Source organism: Onychomys torridus, chromosome 14, assembly GCF_903995425.1.
Source record: "Onychomys torridus chromosome 14, mOncTor1.1, whole genome shotgun sequence".
Classification (NCBI taxonomy): Eukaryota; Metazoa; Chordata; class Mammalia; order Rodentia; family Cricetidae; genus Onychomys; species Onychomys torridus.
This window is the reverse complement of record NC_050456.1, coordinates 78,346,437-78,363,421: the sequence shown is the minus strand read 5'-3', so window position 1 is coordinate 78,363,421 and position 16,985 is coordinate 78,346,437. Positions and strand designations below refer to the sequence as shown.

At 47.4% G+C, this 16,985-nt stretch overlaps 1 protein-coding gene across 1 annotated transcript in view; it reads right to left on the bottom strand.

Moving 5' to 3' along the window:
* Rcor1 (REST corepressor 1) overlaps positions 1 to 12,880 on the bottom strand; it is a 90,659-nt gene extending 77,779 nt beyond the window's left edge. Inside the window, exons 1-2 of the mRNA XM_036206219.1 lie at positions 12,341 to 12,880; positions 12,208 to 12,267 (exon numbers count right to left, since the gene is read on the bottom strand). Coding sequence (XP_036062112.1) covers positions 12,208 to 12,267; positions 12,341 to 12,629 — 349 coding nt within the window. The 5' untranslated portion in view covers positions 12,630 to 12,880. The remainder of the gene's footprint in view (positions 1 to 12,207; positions 12,268 to 12,340) is intronic.
* Between the last annotated feature and the right edge of the window lie 4,105 nt (positions 12,881 to 16,985).

The following is a 16,985-nucleotide window of genomic DNA, read 5'->3' as shown; positions in this document are numbered from 1 at the left end:
TTTCTTTTCTTTTTTTTCTTTTTTTCGGGTGTGTGTGTGTGTGTGTGTGTGTGTGTGTGTGTGTGTAGCTGAGGATCGAACCCAGGGCCTTGCACTTGTTAGGCAAGCACTCTACCACTGAGCTAAATTCCCAACCCCTCACTTGTGCATTTTCTAACTGTCACAAAACTCCAAAATATGAATCTGCTTGTAGGCCAGGCAGTTCAATCCTGTACCACAAGGGTCAGGTATACATACTACCCTGAAAAATGCAGCACAAGTATTTACTAAGAAATATGTATGTACACTGGTTTTGTTGGTGAAGGAGAGCTTAAGGGAGGCCTTTAGTTCTGAAAGAAGAATGTGACTAACAAGAAAAGGAAAGAAATGTGCTGCACAATCCTACTGAGGTATCTAATTACATCTGTGGAAGACTGAGATCATACCCTATTCAAAAAATTGTCGTTTGCTTTTGTTTTAAATCAGTATCTTTCTCTGTAGCCTAGGTTGGCCCTCAAATTTGATCAATACTCTTGCTTCAGACTCTTACAGTCCTGGGATCAGAGACATGCACAACCATCCCCAGGAGAAATAGTCCTTAAAATCATTCCATAGCTCAGGTTCAATATAATCCTGTACAACACATTCCAGAGGAGACAGAGATATCTAAATTAAAGAGCAGTTCACACTGCTAGACGTTCAACCTTAAGTTACACGATCACACTATGTGCTCCCTTCAAAATAACCCCCAGTAAGGCTGGCTCAGTGGTTAAGAGCAATTGTTACTCTTTCGAGAACCCAGGTTCAGGTCTAAGTACTCCACATAGCAACTGGAATTTCAGTTCCAGGGAGTCTGATGCTCACTTCTGACCTCCTCCACAGGCACATGTGTGCTATAAATACATATATGCATACAGGATACACATAAAATAAGATGAATCTTAAAAAAAAAAAAAAATCCAGTACATTCTAAACTGTACAGCTGCCTACAACTGGCCTCCAGTCACCAACCTAGCTTCTTCCCATTCATCAATTTTCACTGCTACTTAGAAGAATGAAATTCAACATGAAGCTAGCTTGGCAACTCTAAACATAAAACTCAGGCCACTGTGGTGGTGGACACACTGTGGTGGTGGACACACTGTGGTGGTGGACACACTGTGGTGGTGGACACACTGTGGTGGTGGACACACTGTGGTGGTGGTGGTGGACACACCTTTATTCCCACACTCAAGAGGCAGAGGCGGAGGGATCTCCTAGATTCAGGCCAGCCTGGTCTACAGAGTGAGTTCCAGGACAGCCAGGACTACACAGAGAAACCCTTTCTCGAAAAACAAAACAACTGAAATAAATAAATAAATAAAACCTCAGCTGCTGCAATGAAGCATGTCTGTAATCCCAAAACTTAGGGAGACTGAATACAGAGCATCAGAGGCTATCCTGAGCAACACAGGAAGACCTTGCTTACAAAAAAACAGACACACAAACTGTCCAACCATTTAGGTCACAAGGAAAGAACTAACCTAAAGATACAACAAAATGTTGCTGCTAAGTGTTTTCCTTAAAGAGGTTTTCTGGTTTCATATCAGACTGAAATCTTTCTATTAATGATTATCTTGTTAATAAGTTGCTCCTGACCCTTTCTTAACAATGTCTCTTAAAGCTGATGACAACTTCAAGACTCGGTTAATAACTGCTTAGGTTCTACTACAGGAAATGAAGACTTCCCAGTGTGACTGACTTTGGGAAGGGTTCAACGGTCTGACAGTGCACAGGTAGGTCTGGAGTGAGCGAGTGCTGAACTGACTTGGCGCTGACAGCTATTCCGCCAGTCCCGTTAGGGATGACAAGTTGTATTTCTATCCACACACTCTGCCTTCCTCCTCCTCCTCCGCACCCGTGGCAAATACCCAACAGCACTGTAACCCCTTCTGAGACAATAACTGACCACTCCCAGAATCAAAGCCTTCACCACTTGAATCTCTAATATGCTACCACAACTGCATGCTAGGCAGACATTAAACCAGAGCTTCTCGTCTGACACTGTAATTTGGGTCAACCAGTTAATAGCATACCAGCATAAACTGAAGAGGATTAGTTCTGAAAATACAAAAGCTCTCAATTCTTGGAGATATGCACCTCAGAAACCAAGGTCCTACCGTGACATTAGTCTGAGTACAATCCTCAATCAAGGAAATATTTTTATTCCTTCCTAATCAAAGAAATTAAAATCCTTCCCCCATACACAAAATTAAAAACAAAAACTGTTGCTGGGCGGTGGTGGCGCACACCTTTAATTCCAGCACTCAGGAGGCAGAGACAGGTGGATCTCTGTGGATCTCTGTGAGTTCGAGGCCAGCCTGGGCTACAGAATGAGTTCCAGGAAAGGCGCAAAGCTACACAGAGAAACCCTGTCTGGAAAAAACAAAAACAAAACAAGAAAAAAAAAACAAAAAACAGAAAACAAACAAAAAAACAAAAAAACCAACTGTATATGCAACTCTAATAAAAGACTAATTAATATCCAAATACATGAACGTGCATAAACTTTAAAAAAGGAGGTAGGGACCAACATCAATCATGGTGGCACAGCTTAGACTTAGCTCTTGAAAAGGCAGAGGGGTAGGGTCAAGTTTAAGCTATGTATGAGATATTTTCTGTTTGTTTTCCGAGACAGGGATTCTCTGTGTAGCTTGGTGCCTTTTCTGGAACTCTATTTGGAGACCAGGCTGGCCTTGAACTCACAGAGATCCACCTGCCTCTGCCTCCCGAGTGCTGGGATTAAAGGCATGCGCTACCACCGCCCGGTCAGATATTGTTTTTTAAAAAGAGCCTTCAAAAAGCAGGGTGATGGCGGTACACTCATTTCATCTCAGCACTTGGGAGGCAGAAGCAAGCAGATATCTGAGTTTGAGACCAGCCTGTTCTACAAAGTGAGTTCCTGCACAGCCATCGCTACACAGAGAAACACTGTCTCAAAAAAAAGAGCTATCAAAGAAGGACATGGTGGCTCACACCCACGTGTAACATCAGTTCTTAGGAAGCAGAGGGAGGAACATTATTACAACAAGTTCTAGGCCAGCCTGGACTACATAGCTAGTTCCCAGTCTGCCAGTGCTACAGAGCAAGAGCCTGTTTCAAAATAGAAGCTTGGCTTTTTTTTTTTTTTTTTTTTGCCAGAGCTGAGGATCCAACCCAGCCAGGGCCTTGCGTTTGCTAGGCAAACTCTCTACCACTGAGCTAAATAAATCCCCAACCCCTTGTCTCACACTTTTAATCCCAGCATTCAGGAAGGAGAAACAGGCAGATCACTGTGAGTTCAAGGTCAGCCTGAGCTACATTGCAAGTTCCAGACCAGCCTGTGCTACACAATGAGACCCTGTCTCTAAAACATTAATTAATGAAAACATACAATACAGTGAAAATTACCAACACTACAGAAAAAACAGCAAAGGTGGGCTGGTGAGATGGCTCAGCAGGTAGAACACTGAATGCTGCATGTGCCTAAAGACCTGAACTGCAACTCCAGAACCCACAGTAGGAGAATCACCTCCTAAAAATCTGTCTGCCTGCTGGTTCTTCCCTGCCCACACCCAAATGATAAATTAAAAAATAAAGAGTGGGCTGTAAATATGGATCAGCATGCCGGCAGTGGTGGCACACGCCTTTAATCCCAGCACTAGGGAGGCAGAGCCAGGCGGAGCTCTGAGTTCCAGGACAGGCACCAAAACTACACAGAGAAACCCTGTCTCAAAAAACCAAAATTAATTAATTAAAATTTAAAAAAATTTTTTAAAAATCTAATACCATGGCAAAAGCAGGGTAAAGAAAAGGAATTGGGGGCTGGGCATGGTTGTGCACACCTGTAACCAACAGTCAGAAGGCAGAAGCAGGAGACAAAGGGGCTACACTGGTCTACATAGCCAATTCCAAACCAACCAGGGATACACAGGGAATCCTTGACTTTATTTTATTTTACTTACTTACTTACTTATTTACCTATTTATTTGGTTTTATGGATAGGGGTCTCTGGCTATTCTGGAACTCACTCTGTTGACCAGGCTAGCCTCAAACTTACAGAGATCCACCTGCCTCTGCCTTGAGTGCCGGAATTAAAGGTGTATATATACCACCACCACCTGGCAAACAGTCCTTGTCTTTAAAAGGAACGAAAGAAAACAATCTACCTACCTATCTGGCTAGCTTTAGAATGTATATGCCTTATGAGTAAGAGAATACTTGTTCAAAAACTATCAATGTAGATGGATATGCACAAATAATCGTTTTTATATAAGGACTAGTAACAGGGCAAAATGGCACACATTATATCATATCTCTCTCTCAAACAGAAAAGACTGTCACAAGCTCAAGGCCAATGTGGTACACACCTATACTTAGGTAGACAGCAGGATCAAAAGTTCAAGGTCACCCTCTTATACAGCAAACTTAAGCATCTTGAGCTTTTAAAAACCAAAAAGGCTCTGAAGAAATGGCTCAGTAGTTAAGAGCACTTATTCTTCTAGGAGCCAGGTTTAGATCCTAGCACCCACATGGTGGCTCTCAACCATCTGTAATACAGTTCTAGGGGATCCAAAGCCCTCGTCTGACTTTTGTGGGCACTGGCAACCATGTGGTATACATACATATAAGCAGATAAAACATTCATACACATAAAATAGAGGAAAACTTTTAAAAAACTAAGAAGAAAAGTTACTAAATATATTTACTAAAATATAAAAACATGTATAATCAATCATTTGAGTATGGTGGCACATAATCCCAGTCCTTGAGAGGAGTGAGCCAAGATTTCAAAGCCAATCTGAACTGCATATCCAGGCCTGTCTCAAAGCAAAAGGGCAGGGGCTGTAACTCAGGGGTAGAACAGTTGCCTAGCATGCACAAGACCTTGGGTTTGATCCCAGCACCACAAAAATCAATCCACTAATCAATCAACAATCAGAGTTCCAGAATCCTTGAAGTATATGCCGTTCGATTTCCCTTCTACAGGAAGTGTGTCCCCAAACAGCCCAAACTGCCCAGAATTTCAGATCTTCTCCAACATCCACAGAAAAGAGAAGTTGAGTCAGCACGGCTCTAAAACCAGAGCCATTCTTGTCCCTGCCCTCAATAGTCTCGCTACAAGTGCACTGCTATCTCACGCCTTCTCCTTCACAGATGTCACAACCTGCGTGCACCACAGGTCCTGTCTACAAGAGCCTCTTTCCTGTTATCCTCACAATCATTTATCCCAACGAATCATTTGCACGTCTAACTTTGCCTGCTTCTTAATAAGGGATGCAAACAATCACAGAATACAACTCAATTCAAACTAATAATCAAAGTGAGGGGAAGGTTAGCTTCAGCTGGAACTGATATGGCTTAGGTAACAACGGTCAGTCTCAGTGGAAAGCATTATTCCATTTGAAATGTTCTGTCTTGAACTCTTTGTTCATTTGTTTTATGACTTATTCTATTCTTAAATTACATATGTTGGAGGAGGGCATATGCTTATTAAAAGTACAGGTGGCCAATGAGGTCAAGTGTTGAATTTCCCTGAAGCTAGGGTTACAGGTGGTTGTAAGCCACCCAGTGTGGGTGCTGGGAACTGAACTCTGGAGCAGTATGTATTTTTTTTTTTTTTTAAGTGATTTTTTTGAGATCCAGGCGTGGTGGCACTTTTTTTTTTTTTTTTTTTTTGAGTGGAGGATCGAACCTAGAGCCTTGTATTTGCTAGGCAAGAGCTCTACCACTGAGCTAAATCCCCAACCCCCAGTATGCACTCTTAATGAGTGAGTCATCTCTCCAACTGCCCCTGACATGTTCTGAAGCAGGGACTCACTGCCTAGTGCAAGCTGGCCTCAAATTCATGGCAATCATTCTGCCTCTGCCTCCTGAATTTGAGGACTACAAATATGAGTCACACCTAACTAATAATTCTGTATTCATAATTCTATCTTACCTTATGGTGATTTTTCAAAATAAAACAGTACCATCAAACTATACTTAATAACTATCTTAGCATTTCAATTTTTTTAAAAATTTAAATCTTCTCTTTTCAAAATTCTAAGCATATTATAGTTGAGTCATACTACATACTGAACCCAGTTAACAAGGCTGTAAAACATAAGGTTTGGTCCAGATGGTCTTACCTTGAGATAGTTTTAATGACTGGGAAATTAAAGACAAATACAGGCCACTTTAACTTTCTAGGCCTCTATTTCCCTCATGTAGAAAACAGAATAGTGCCAGGCAACACACACCTTTAATCCCAGCACTCGAGGGACAGAGGCAGGCGGATCTCTGTGAGTTCGAGACCAGCCTGGTCTACAGAGCTAGTCCAGGACAGGCACCAAAACTACAGAGAAACCCTGTCTCAAAAAACCAAAAAAAGAAAACAGAATAGCTGCCAGGGTGGTGGCTGGTGGCATATACCTGTAATCCCAACACTTAGGAGGTGGAAGCAAGGCCATCCTCAGCTACACAGTGAGTTCAAGACTAGTATGAGCTACATGAGACTGGGGTGGGGAGAGAGTGGGGACTTAGCAGGTAAGGACAGCTGCCAAACCAAACTTAATCCTTGGGACCCACCCGATAGAGAAAATCAATTCCTGAAGGTGGTCCTCTGACCTTCAAATGTGTACACTGGATGAATGGATGGATGGATGGATGGATGGATGGATGGATGGATGGATTTTTTTTTTTAAGTAATGGGGGAAAAGTGAGCTATGGAAGTAGCTCAGTAATAGCGTACCTGCCCAGTCATAAGTTCAATTCCCAGAAAAGCAACAAAAGTCAATGAAAAGCAGATAAACACAGGTTCATATAGCTGCACAAGGCATAATACCTTTACAAGTCAGCAGACATGGTCATTTAATAGAAGTGGGTTAATTTAAGATAGAAGAGGCAGATAACAAGAAGCCTGCCACGGCCATACAGTTTCTAAGTAATATAAGCGTCTGAGTGGTTATTTTATACACGGATTGTGGGACCGTGGGGGCTTGGTGGCACCTGGAGAGAAGATCCCCAACTACAAAAGTCTCATAGTGGGAGGTGTACTCAGTAGTGGAGCACTTGCATAGCATCTTTGAAGTCTGAGTCCCTGCACCTGTCCCAATTCTTTTTCTCTTCTGTGCAAGTCATAATTTTAGCATGTCTGAACTGTGATAATAAAAACTAACACAGTATAAACTTCACATATGACACATGTCTAAGCAAACTGAAGCCAATCGTAACATCCTACCACTGCGCTCCTCTGGCTAAAACTACAAAGAGCATCATACAAACGACCAAAGAAATACACAGGCCAGAGTTTGGGATGTAGCTCAGCTGTAGGTAAGTTCTTGCCTAGCGTGCATTAAACCTTGGTTCAATCATAGCACCAAACAAAGACTGACGACCCCAAGACTATTAGAAGTTAAAGAAGAGGACCAGTGAAATGGCTTAGTGACCTGCCACCAAGCCCAAGGGCCTGAGTTCTATCACTGGACCCACATAGTAGAGAGACAGTTCCCCAAAGTGTCCTCTAATTGTTTTATGGTGCACACACACAACTCACAAAAAAAGAGTAAAAAGGAATTTCTTTTAAAGGCCATGGACCTTCCTCTTAATGTTTACCAGCAAGAGGGAGGAAACACCTGGCAGTGGTAACACACACCTTTAATCCCAGCATTAGGGTGGCAGAGGCAGGTGGATCTCTGAGTTCAAGGCCAGCCTGGTCTAGAGTGAGTTCCAGGACAGCCAGACCTAGTGAAACTCTGTCTTGAAAAGCTGGGGGGGGGGGGGAGCGGGTAGGCACACAACATTCCCATTATTTAATAGAAAAACATTATTCACATCAAAATAAGAGGTGCTCTGCTAATGTAGAACAAACAGTCAAAGGAGTGATAAAGTAAAGCATTCTCCCCTCACTCCTCCTTAAATACTGAATCTAAGAGCTCACAGTCTGGACACCACATGTGGCAGCAAAGTCTGAGTCAAAGGGGGAGGCTGTACACTGAATTATGCTTAACTCCATAGGGCCAAGACTTTCCTTGTGAACAGATAGTATTTCATCACTAACTATGCCACGTCCACCAGCCTAGCACAGGCCTTCCTTAGACTATAAGGACCAAGGAGTATTTCAGAACTATGGCACTCTGTCCACCTCATCAGCTATTTGTGAAGGATGACAGAATTAAATCCTCCTTGGGCAAGATAAGGTAATCTTAGTTTCAACCACTCTAGAAATTAGGTCAAGCTGAAGTCTACAAATAAGCAGAACAGACTTGAACAAAAATTATCATCAAGCTAGGCTTGATGGCTCATGTCAATACACAGGAGGCTGAGGCAGAAGGACTACCATGAGTTTGAGGGCAGTCTTCACTAAAAAGGCTGTTAAAAAAAAAAAAAAAAAAAAAGAATCCATTCACACATCTTACTACTTAGGGTTTTTTACTTGTTTGTTTTGATTTGTTTTTAAAGCTTTCTAGGCAAAATGTGGTAGCTCCTGCCAGTGACCCAGAACTCAGGAGGCTGGAGAAGGAAGATCACCACAAGGTGCAGGCCAGCCAAGCAAGGACTACTTGAGAAGACCATGTCTGAAAAAGAGAGAGAGAGATAGCCATGCAGTGGTGGCCCACGCCTGTAATCCCAGCACTTGGGAGGCAGAGGCAGGTGGATCTCTGTAGGTTCGAGGCCAGCCTGGTCTACAAAGTGAGTTCCAGAACAGCCTCCAAAGCTACAGGGAAATCGTCTCGAAGAAGGGAAAAAAAAAAAAAAAAAGGAGAGAGAGAGAGAGGGAGGGGGAGAAAGAAAAGCTTTCTGCTTATTCAAATTTTGGTAAAGAAACAAAACAAAAACCAAGATACTTTCAAAACTTAGGCAGAATGATTTAAGAATGTAGCTGATCTGCGCATTGGTGATGAACACCTTTAATCCCAAGCACTCAGAGGCAGAAGCAGGCAGATTTCTGGAAATCTAAGGCTAGCCCAATCTACATACTAGCCAGGGATATACAAGGAAACATGTAATTAGCATGCCAAGACTCTGGTACAATCCCCAGCACCAGAAGACAAGAACAGTGCATTTATCAGGAAGTAAGACAATGCAGTAATGCCACCCTGGAGTTCACATTAGTCCTTGTGTGTATGTTTACAGGAACATAGGGGCCAGAAGAATCTGGATGTTAGGATTTTTCTCTATAAATTTCCACCTTTATATTTTTGAGACAGGGTCCTCTCACTGAACATGGAAGCTTAAAGTTAGACATGTGTGGCCCTGCCCACCTTTTTTGTGTCTATGCAAGGAATTTAAACTCTGGTCTTCTTCTTACAAGTGCTCATGCCCAGAGAATCTCCCCAGCCTTGCTTCTGTTTTTAAGATAGGGCCTTGAGCTCATTAGCCTGCCTCAGCCTTCAAGGTGTTGGAATTACAGGTATATGGGACCATACGTGACACTCCTAACTTCTTTTAAGCTCATAAAGACCCTGTCTTGTGCTGGAGATGGCTCAGAAGTTAAGAGCCCTGGCTGCTCTTCCTAAGAACTGGGGATAATTCTCAGCACCCATATGGTACTAACAACCATCTGTAACTCCAGTTCCAGGGCATCTGGTGCCTGGACTACTTAGTAAGTTCAAGGACAGCTCAGGCTACATAGTGAGACCCTGCATCAAAAAACATAAACAAGACAAAAACCTTTGATTTTACATTAAATAAAACATATGCTGGGTGTGGTGGCACAGGATTTTAATCCCAGCACTTGGAAGGCAGGCAGCTCTCTGTGAGTTCAAGGACACCCTGTTTCACAAAGGGAGTTCCAGGACAACCGGGACTATTACACAGAGAAACCCTATCTAAAAAAACAAAACAAAATGAACAAACAAACAAAACATGAGAAATCACTTAGAAATAGTAAACAAATGTGTCCCAATGCTCAGACTGACAAAACAAGGTTTAATTTCACAGCAGTTAAATTCCTTTCCAGATTAAAAATAATAATAATAATAATAATAATAAATTTAAAAATGTTAATGTAAGCCAGGCAGTGTTGGCACATGTGGATCTCTGAATTTGAGGCCAGCCTGGTCTATGATCTAATTCCAGGACAGCTAGGGCTGTTACACACAGAAACCTTGTCTCGGACAAAAAAGTCCCCAAAGTAGAAATGTTAATGTGAACAATCAACTGGCAACAAATCTATGCATGAGAACATTTACAATGCTTTACTTTCTAGACTGTTAAGACTCTAGCAAATATATCCCCCATCAAAAGTCCAAAGTCAAGCTGAGGATGTAGCTCAGTGACAGAGTGCTTGTATAGCATATGTAAGGACCTGGGTTCAATTCCAGCACGACAAAAAAATAAATAAAACTAACTATCACATCCTAAGATATACACAAGATCTAAAAAAATATTAATAACCATAAGTCCAAAGACGTTGAAGTAGGGTGATGGCAAATTGAAGTCCTATTTGGATCACACAGCACATTTCAAGCCAGCCTGGAGTATAAAGACACCCTGTGTTGCAAAAACAAAAACGACCCAAGAGTTCAAAAATTATCCTATTACACCTGATGTTTCAAAGATTCTAACTCTTTATAAAGGCACCAGGCACCCTAATGACAGTGCAGAGATGAAGACATCTAAATCCTATGACCACTGAGCATGTCCTATCAAACATTTACATAAACTTTCAAAATATGTAACAAAAATGTGTTTAAAAATGACCAAGTTTCTGGGAGGTCTGCTCAATTCAGTCTTTAAGAAGAATTTGAGAGAGAAACTTTGTGGCAGGCTTTACGTTCTCTGTATCACTGCAGACAGACTTGACCTACAAAATGAGGAGAGGGTCAAGTGTAACCAAAAAAACAGTATGCTTCCCCTGGTGGCCAACCCAGGAATGGAGCCCTGTACAGAAGAGGGGGGAAAAAAAACCTAGCTCTGCCTGTCACTCACAAATGAGAAGTGAGTTCCAGAAAAGGATGTGGGGATAGGGGAAACCATCCAAAACACTAACATGAGTTTACAAAATAGAAATCGGGGAGAAGGGAGTTAGACTACTTAAATGTGAGGGATTGGAGTCACAAATTTGCAAGTCATTTATTCTCAGGGTGTCCAAAAGCTCACCCGGAATTTCTCTCTTCTGGATTTTCACTTTTACCTAAACACAGAGTTCAGTACCTTAATAACAACTTAAAAATCAATCTCCTTTCTCAAGGTCCAGATCCTTGCAATTTTCTGCAGTCTTGTTTCCAAGGAAAAGCATTTATCTTTTCAAACTAGTGGTATAACCTACTTAGAAAAACCCTCCTGTTCTAAAGCCCTCCAACCAGGACGGTTCACTCTAGCTGTTCAAGACTGTCTTTTGAATTTTATTTCTGAAACAAAACCCACGTCCTTTCAAACATTTCCTGTAACAACCACCTTTAAAGACAGTCTCATACAGAGATGGGATAGAATCATAGACATTAAAATCTGGCGAATTCCTTTGTCTGATAGGATTTTCCCCCCCTGGTACCACTTTAAATTTGCGTCCACGCAGATCAGCAGCAAAGGAAGTAAAATGCCCCATTCTTGGGGACAGGGGTTTCTAGTGGATGGAAACGGTCGGTTAGCTAAGGCCTTTTGATGGTTCTATTCTTTCACAACCAACCTCTTCCTCTCCACCCCATCCCCCCAAAAGAAAAAGAAATAAAGGAAGCACACACATTTACAAACAGATCGGAAAATAACAGCCACAAGCGGGGCTCTCTGATCTAGGCAGATGCTCTCAGGAAAGCACACTTCTTTTATTACCTGACTGGGGTGGAGGGAAGAGAAGATCGTTACTCCACTGGCCCTCAGAATGGGATGGGACGGGAGTCAGGAGGTAGCGAGAGCGCAGGGCTGGCAAGGTAACACTGGGAGACGGTTCCAAGTAAGAAGTCTCTGCGGAGCCCTGAGTCCGAGCGCCCCAGGACGCCAACTCTCCAGCACTGCCACCCGGGATCCCGTCCTGGCCCCGGTGCACCTCTCCTGGAGGCAGGGATACCACACTCCACCCCGAGCAGGTGTGGCCTCCTCAGTGCCAGGGGCGCAGCGGGCGGGTCCTGTCCCCACCGGGGCCCGCGGCCTCCCCGCACACGGATCTGCAGCACACCCGTGTGCGAGCCTGCCGCGCCGTCTGCCCTCGCGCCCCGTGTGCCCCCGCGGACCGTAGGCCAACACGCACAAAACAAAGTTATCGCCGGGCTCCCGCCGCTCGATACTCACCGGGGTCGAAGTCGGGCACCGCCGCCTGGTAGTGGGGTCCCACCCGCATGCCTCCGCCACCTGCGGGGAAGCAGAGCACGGCGGTCAGCGCGGGCGCGGGCCGGGGGCGGGGGCGGGGGCGGCTGCCACCTACCGTGCTCCTCGTCGCTGGACGAACCCGAGCTGCCTTCCTCCCAGGAGTTACTGCCGCTGTTCCCGTTGGGAGCCGGCGCCGCCAAACTTTTATTCTGCCCATTATTGGGGGCGGCGGCGGCCGAGGCGGCGGCGGCGGCCGAGGCGGAGGCGGTGCCGGCAGAGGCGGCGGCAGAGGCGGCGGCCGAGGCGGTGCCGGCCGAGGCGGCGGCGGAGGCGGAGGCGGCCGCGGTGTTCCTCCCTCGCCGCTTCCCTGAGACCTCGGGGCCCTTCTCCACCATGGCTGGCATCGGCGGGGCCCGGGGCTGGGCCAAAGTGACGGGGACCCCGGCTCGGGAGGCGCGAGCTGCGGGCCGCGGGCAGGGGGCGCAGGTGGGCGCCGGGCCGGGCGGGCGGGCGCGCGGGATCCGCTGGCGCGAGTTGGGGCTAGAGGAGGCCCAGACGGGCGGAGCGACGAGCCGCCTCAAGCCCCCGATGCCGAACCGAGCGCAACTTTGGCTCTCATCGCCGCCCGCACTTCGCTGGCTCTAACTACTCCGGGAGCCGCGGGCGGGGGGGGGGGGGGGGGGGGGGGGGCCTGGGCGGAGGAGGGCCGCGCGCAGCCTAACCCGTCGCGCGGAGGCTCCGCCTCCGTGCCCTTCCATTGGCTCTCACGGGATCCGGGCGGCCACAGGCCGCGTGGTAGGCCCTTGAGCGCGTCCGTCAGGCTACGGGGGGCGGGAGCACGGGGAGGGGGGGGGGAGGCTCCGCGCTTCCGTTGGCCAGGTTGGGTTGACGCGTATCGCCCACTGTACGTGGTTTGAGGTTTGCGATCGCTCTACGCCCCATGATCCATCTCTCGAGGCAACAGCGAGGAGTTAGCCGCCCTGCTAGCCCCCTCCCCCTCCCCCGGCGCCCCGCGCCCTCCGCGCGCACCCCGTGGGCCCCGCGCCACCTCCCCCAGGGATCCCGCCGAGCGGACCCATCGGCTTCCCAAAGTGAATGTGCCCGACGCGAGAACAGAAATCGCGGGCAAGGTCGGGACTACTTTCCCCCTCGCGCGGAGGAGTACGCGCACAGTTTGAATGGGTTCCTATACAAAGAGGGGAAACTAATTGGAAGAAACTAATTGCGCCCCCGCGTCGCCCAGGGGCATTGGGATGTACTAGGGCAAGGGAACCTGGGGCCGAGGCTCTCAGGTGCCAGTGTCCCCCGAGGGGAGGAAAGCAGTTGTGCTAGGCGCTCCCCGCTAATTGGGTTGGGGGCCACTGGGTCCCCGCATTGCCTAAGGGGCAGCGGGAGGAGTCGGGACGATCGGCCGAGGAGGGCCTCGAAGCCGTCGGGGTGAAGGGAGGCGCCAAGCGGCCCCGGGGTGACGGCAGGACTTAGACCGGCTGGGGGCCCCACCTCGGGGTGGTGGGAAAGGAAGGGGCTTGGGTCCCTAACTCGGCGCGGGGGGGGTCACTTCCCGAGACCCGGGCCCTTCCCCCACCCCGCAGGGCCGAGGGCCCGGAGGCGTAGGAGTCGGTGACACCCAGCCTCGGGCGTCCTTGTCCCTGGAGTGAGCAGCGAGGGGCCGTCACTGCCTGACAGCTGCCTGTGGGGCTGGGTGGGCTGCCCCACCCCCGCGCCAGCAGCTAGCCAGACCTGAGGACTATACGTGAAACCATTTCCTTTAAAAAAAGAAGAAGAAGAAACACACAGAACAGGAGATGGCTATTTTTCGTTTAAGTTACTTCAGACCTGGGCTTCATATGGGGACAGTTTTTACACCCGCTCAGGCTATAAATAGCTACAGGGAGAAAACGAGAGTTTGATGGTTTTAAAGCCTGAATAAATAAGCAGGGTTTTCCCTTCCACGTTTTCTGCAGCGCGAACCATCATTTTAAACTTCGCTGAAGTGACCAGGTTCACTTCTAAGTAGCCTTTAAGAACAGGGCCCAGAGCCTCCCGGTAGCAGATCCCTGCCCCCACCAAGTTCCTGGTCTTGCTCTTGGACTGCTTTCTGAAGGACACCCCTCTACTGAGAGAACCCAGGGCACTGCAAGCATGAGCCCTAGCAGCAAAACCAGAGGTGGGAACCAGGGGTGACCTGGGACAGTACCTGGATGAAGCCATGACTTAGGCAGAGCTGAACCTTTGAAGCTAGAGGCTCCTTCCCTGCCTTCCAAGAGGTACCACGGACTGAGGTTAACCTACAGGGCACAACGGTGGATTTGAGTTACTTAGTAGGACAGATGGAGTGACCCAACACGAGGGTCACCTTCCCTACCACTGGAACCCCAAGCTTTCAGCCACTTCCTGGAAAATGCCTCCTCTCTCTGGGGTCAGGGCCTATGGAAAGGGAGCCCACAGCCTCTAGGCCGGCCTGGCTGGGTAAAGCAAGCCAGGATCCCGCAGCTCTCAGCTCTCAGCTACTATGTTGCACCCAGGGCACCTTGACTGCCTCACCCTAGTCTAGGCCTTTATCCAGGGTGCCCTCCCCCACTCCCCCAGCCATTGAAAGGAGGATGGGCTTGGGAAGAAGGAAGCTGAGATCCATGGGTTTATTTGAACTCTCTTCTACTACCTACCCCACCCTACCAGTCAGCCCTGAAATCTTGCTAGATTGTAACTGGGTGCCTCAGTGACCTTTCCAATTGGTTATTCGATTGGTTGGTTTATTGGATTTTGTTATTTGAGACAGGTTCTCCTTTTTCTTTTTTTCTTTTTTTTGTTTGTTTGTTTTTTTTAAGATTTATTTATGTATTATGTATACAGCATGTATGACTGCACGCCAGAAGAGGGCATCAGATCTCATCGCAGATGGCTGTGAGCCACCATGTGGTTGCTGGGAATTGAACTCAGGACCTCTGGAAGAACAGTCAGTGCTCTTAACCTCTGAGCCATCTCTCCAACCCCCTGTTTTTGTTTTTGACAGAATTTTTCTGTATAGCTTTGGAGCCTGTCCTGGAACCCACTCTGCAGACCAGGCTGGCCTCTAACTCAGAGCTCCACCTGCCTCTGCCTCCCAAATGCTGGGATTAAAGGTGTGCACCACTGCCAGGTTTTTTTTAATGATGTTATTATTTATAGTTATATGTATGTGTGTGAGAGACCCCTGGGCAGGTTCCTGTAGAGGTCAGAAGGGGGCATTGGGTCTCCTGGAACTGGAGTTACAGAAGCTTGTGAACTGTCCCACCTGAGTTCTAAGGAGCAAACTTGGGTCAAGAGCAGCAGCACACCATCTTTTGTTTGTTGGTTGGTTGGTTTTTGGTTTTTGGAGACAGGGTTTCTCTGTGAAACAGTCCTGGCTGTCCTGGAACTCACTCTCTAGACCAGGCTAGCCTTGAACTCACAGAGATCCACCTGCCTCTGCCTCTCAAATGCTGGGATTAAAGGCGTGCGCCACCACCTCCTGGCACAGTACACCATCTTAACCACTAGGGCACCTCTCCAGCCCCGTGGTTGTTGGGTTTTGTTGTTGTTTGTTTGTTTGTTTGTTTGTTTGTTTTCCCAGGACAGGGTTTCTCTGTGTAAACAGCCCTGGATGTCCTGGAACTCACTCTATAGGTCAGGCTGGCCTCGAACTCACAGAGTTCCCTCTGCCTCTGCCTCTGCCTCCCTAAAGGTGTGCACCACCACCTCCAACTATGGTTGGAATTTTGAGACAAGGTCTCATATTGTAACTAAGGCTAACCTCAAACTTAGAGTAAGCCTTCTGCTTCCTCCACCAAGTGAGTGGTGTGAAAATAAAAGCCACCATACCTACTTTGTATTGTTTTCAGCAGATATGCTCCCAACACACACACACACACACACACACACACGCACGCACGCACGCACGCACGCACACACACACTGCTCTAGTTTGATCGCAGAGGCATGTGGATACCAACTGGCCTGCAACCTGTTGGCTTCCTCCTTCATAAAAACCAGGAACAGCACTGGTTGGCTTTTTGGGTTTGTTTATGTTTTCCTTTGACAGGGTCTCAGTATTAGCCCTGGCTGGCCTGGAACTCACCACAAAGACCAAGCTGGCCTCTGCCTCCCCAGTGCTGGCAGTGAAGCATGAGTCACCACAACTGGCTTCTATACCACTTCATCTCCTCCAGCCTATGTTCCCTTCCCCTGCCATAAGAAGCCCTCAACCTGAATGAAGGAAACCCTCTTTCTTATCGCTGTTGGGGTGGTACCCGCACAGAACTCCATGATGGGAAATGTGCAACCACATATTATAAATGATACTCTCTCTGTACATTAGTAGCCCTACTGAGTCAGTGTCCAAAACAACTTCAGCCCTCTCCTCTCCTTATACCCCCACAGCCACCGTTCCCAAGCTCCCTGGCCGAGATCCACCTAACACCTTGAGAACAGCGGAAGCCCTCAGGCAGAAGTGCTCCTTGAGTCCCCGAACTGAGACACGTCCTCATCTTCCACACTCCCTCGGCAGATGCTCCCATGCACTGCCTCCAGGCCTTCAGTCCCACTCCAGGTTCACACTGGACCAGTATCCTCAAAAGAGACCGGCCTCCTAGGCCCCTAGCTTGGCTCCACTTCTCTACCCGCCGGTCAACACACTCCTCAGAAGCTAGTCTACACTCGCCTTCTCTATTCTCTCCCACCAGTCTTTCCTCACCCCACCTGAAGGACCCTGTCTCCACCCGCTCCTCCCTGCTGCCCTGTAC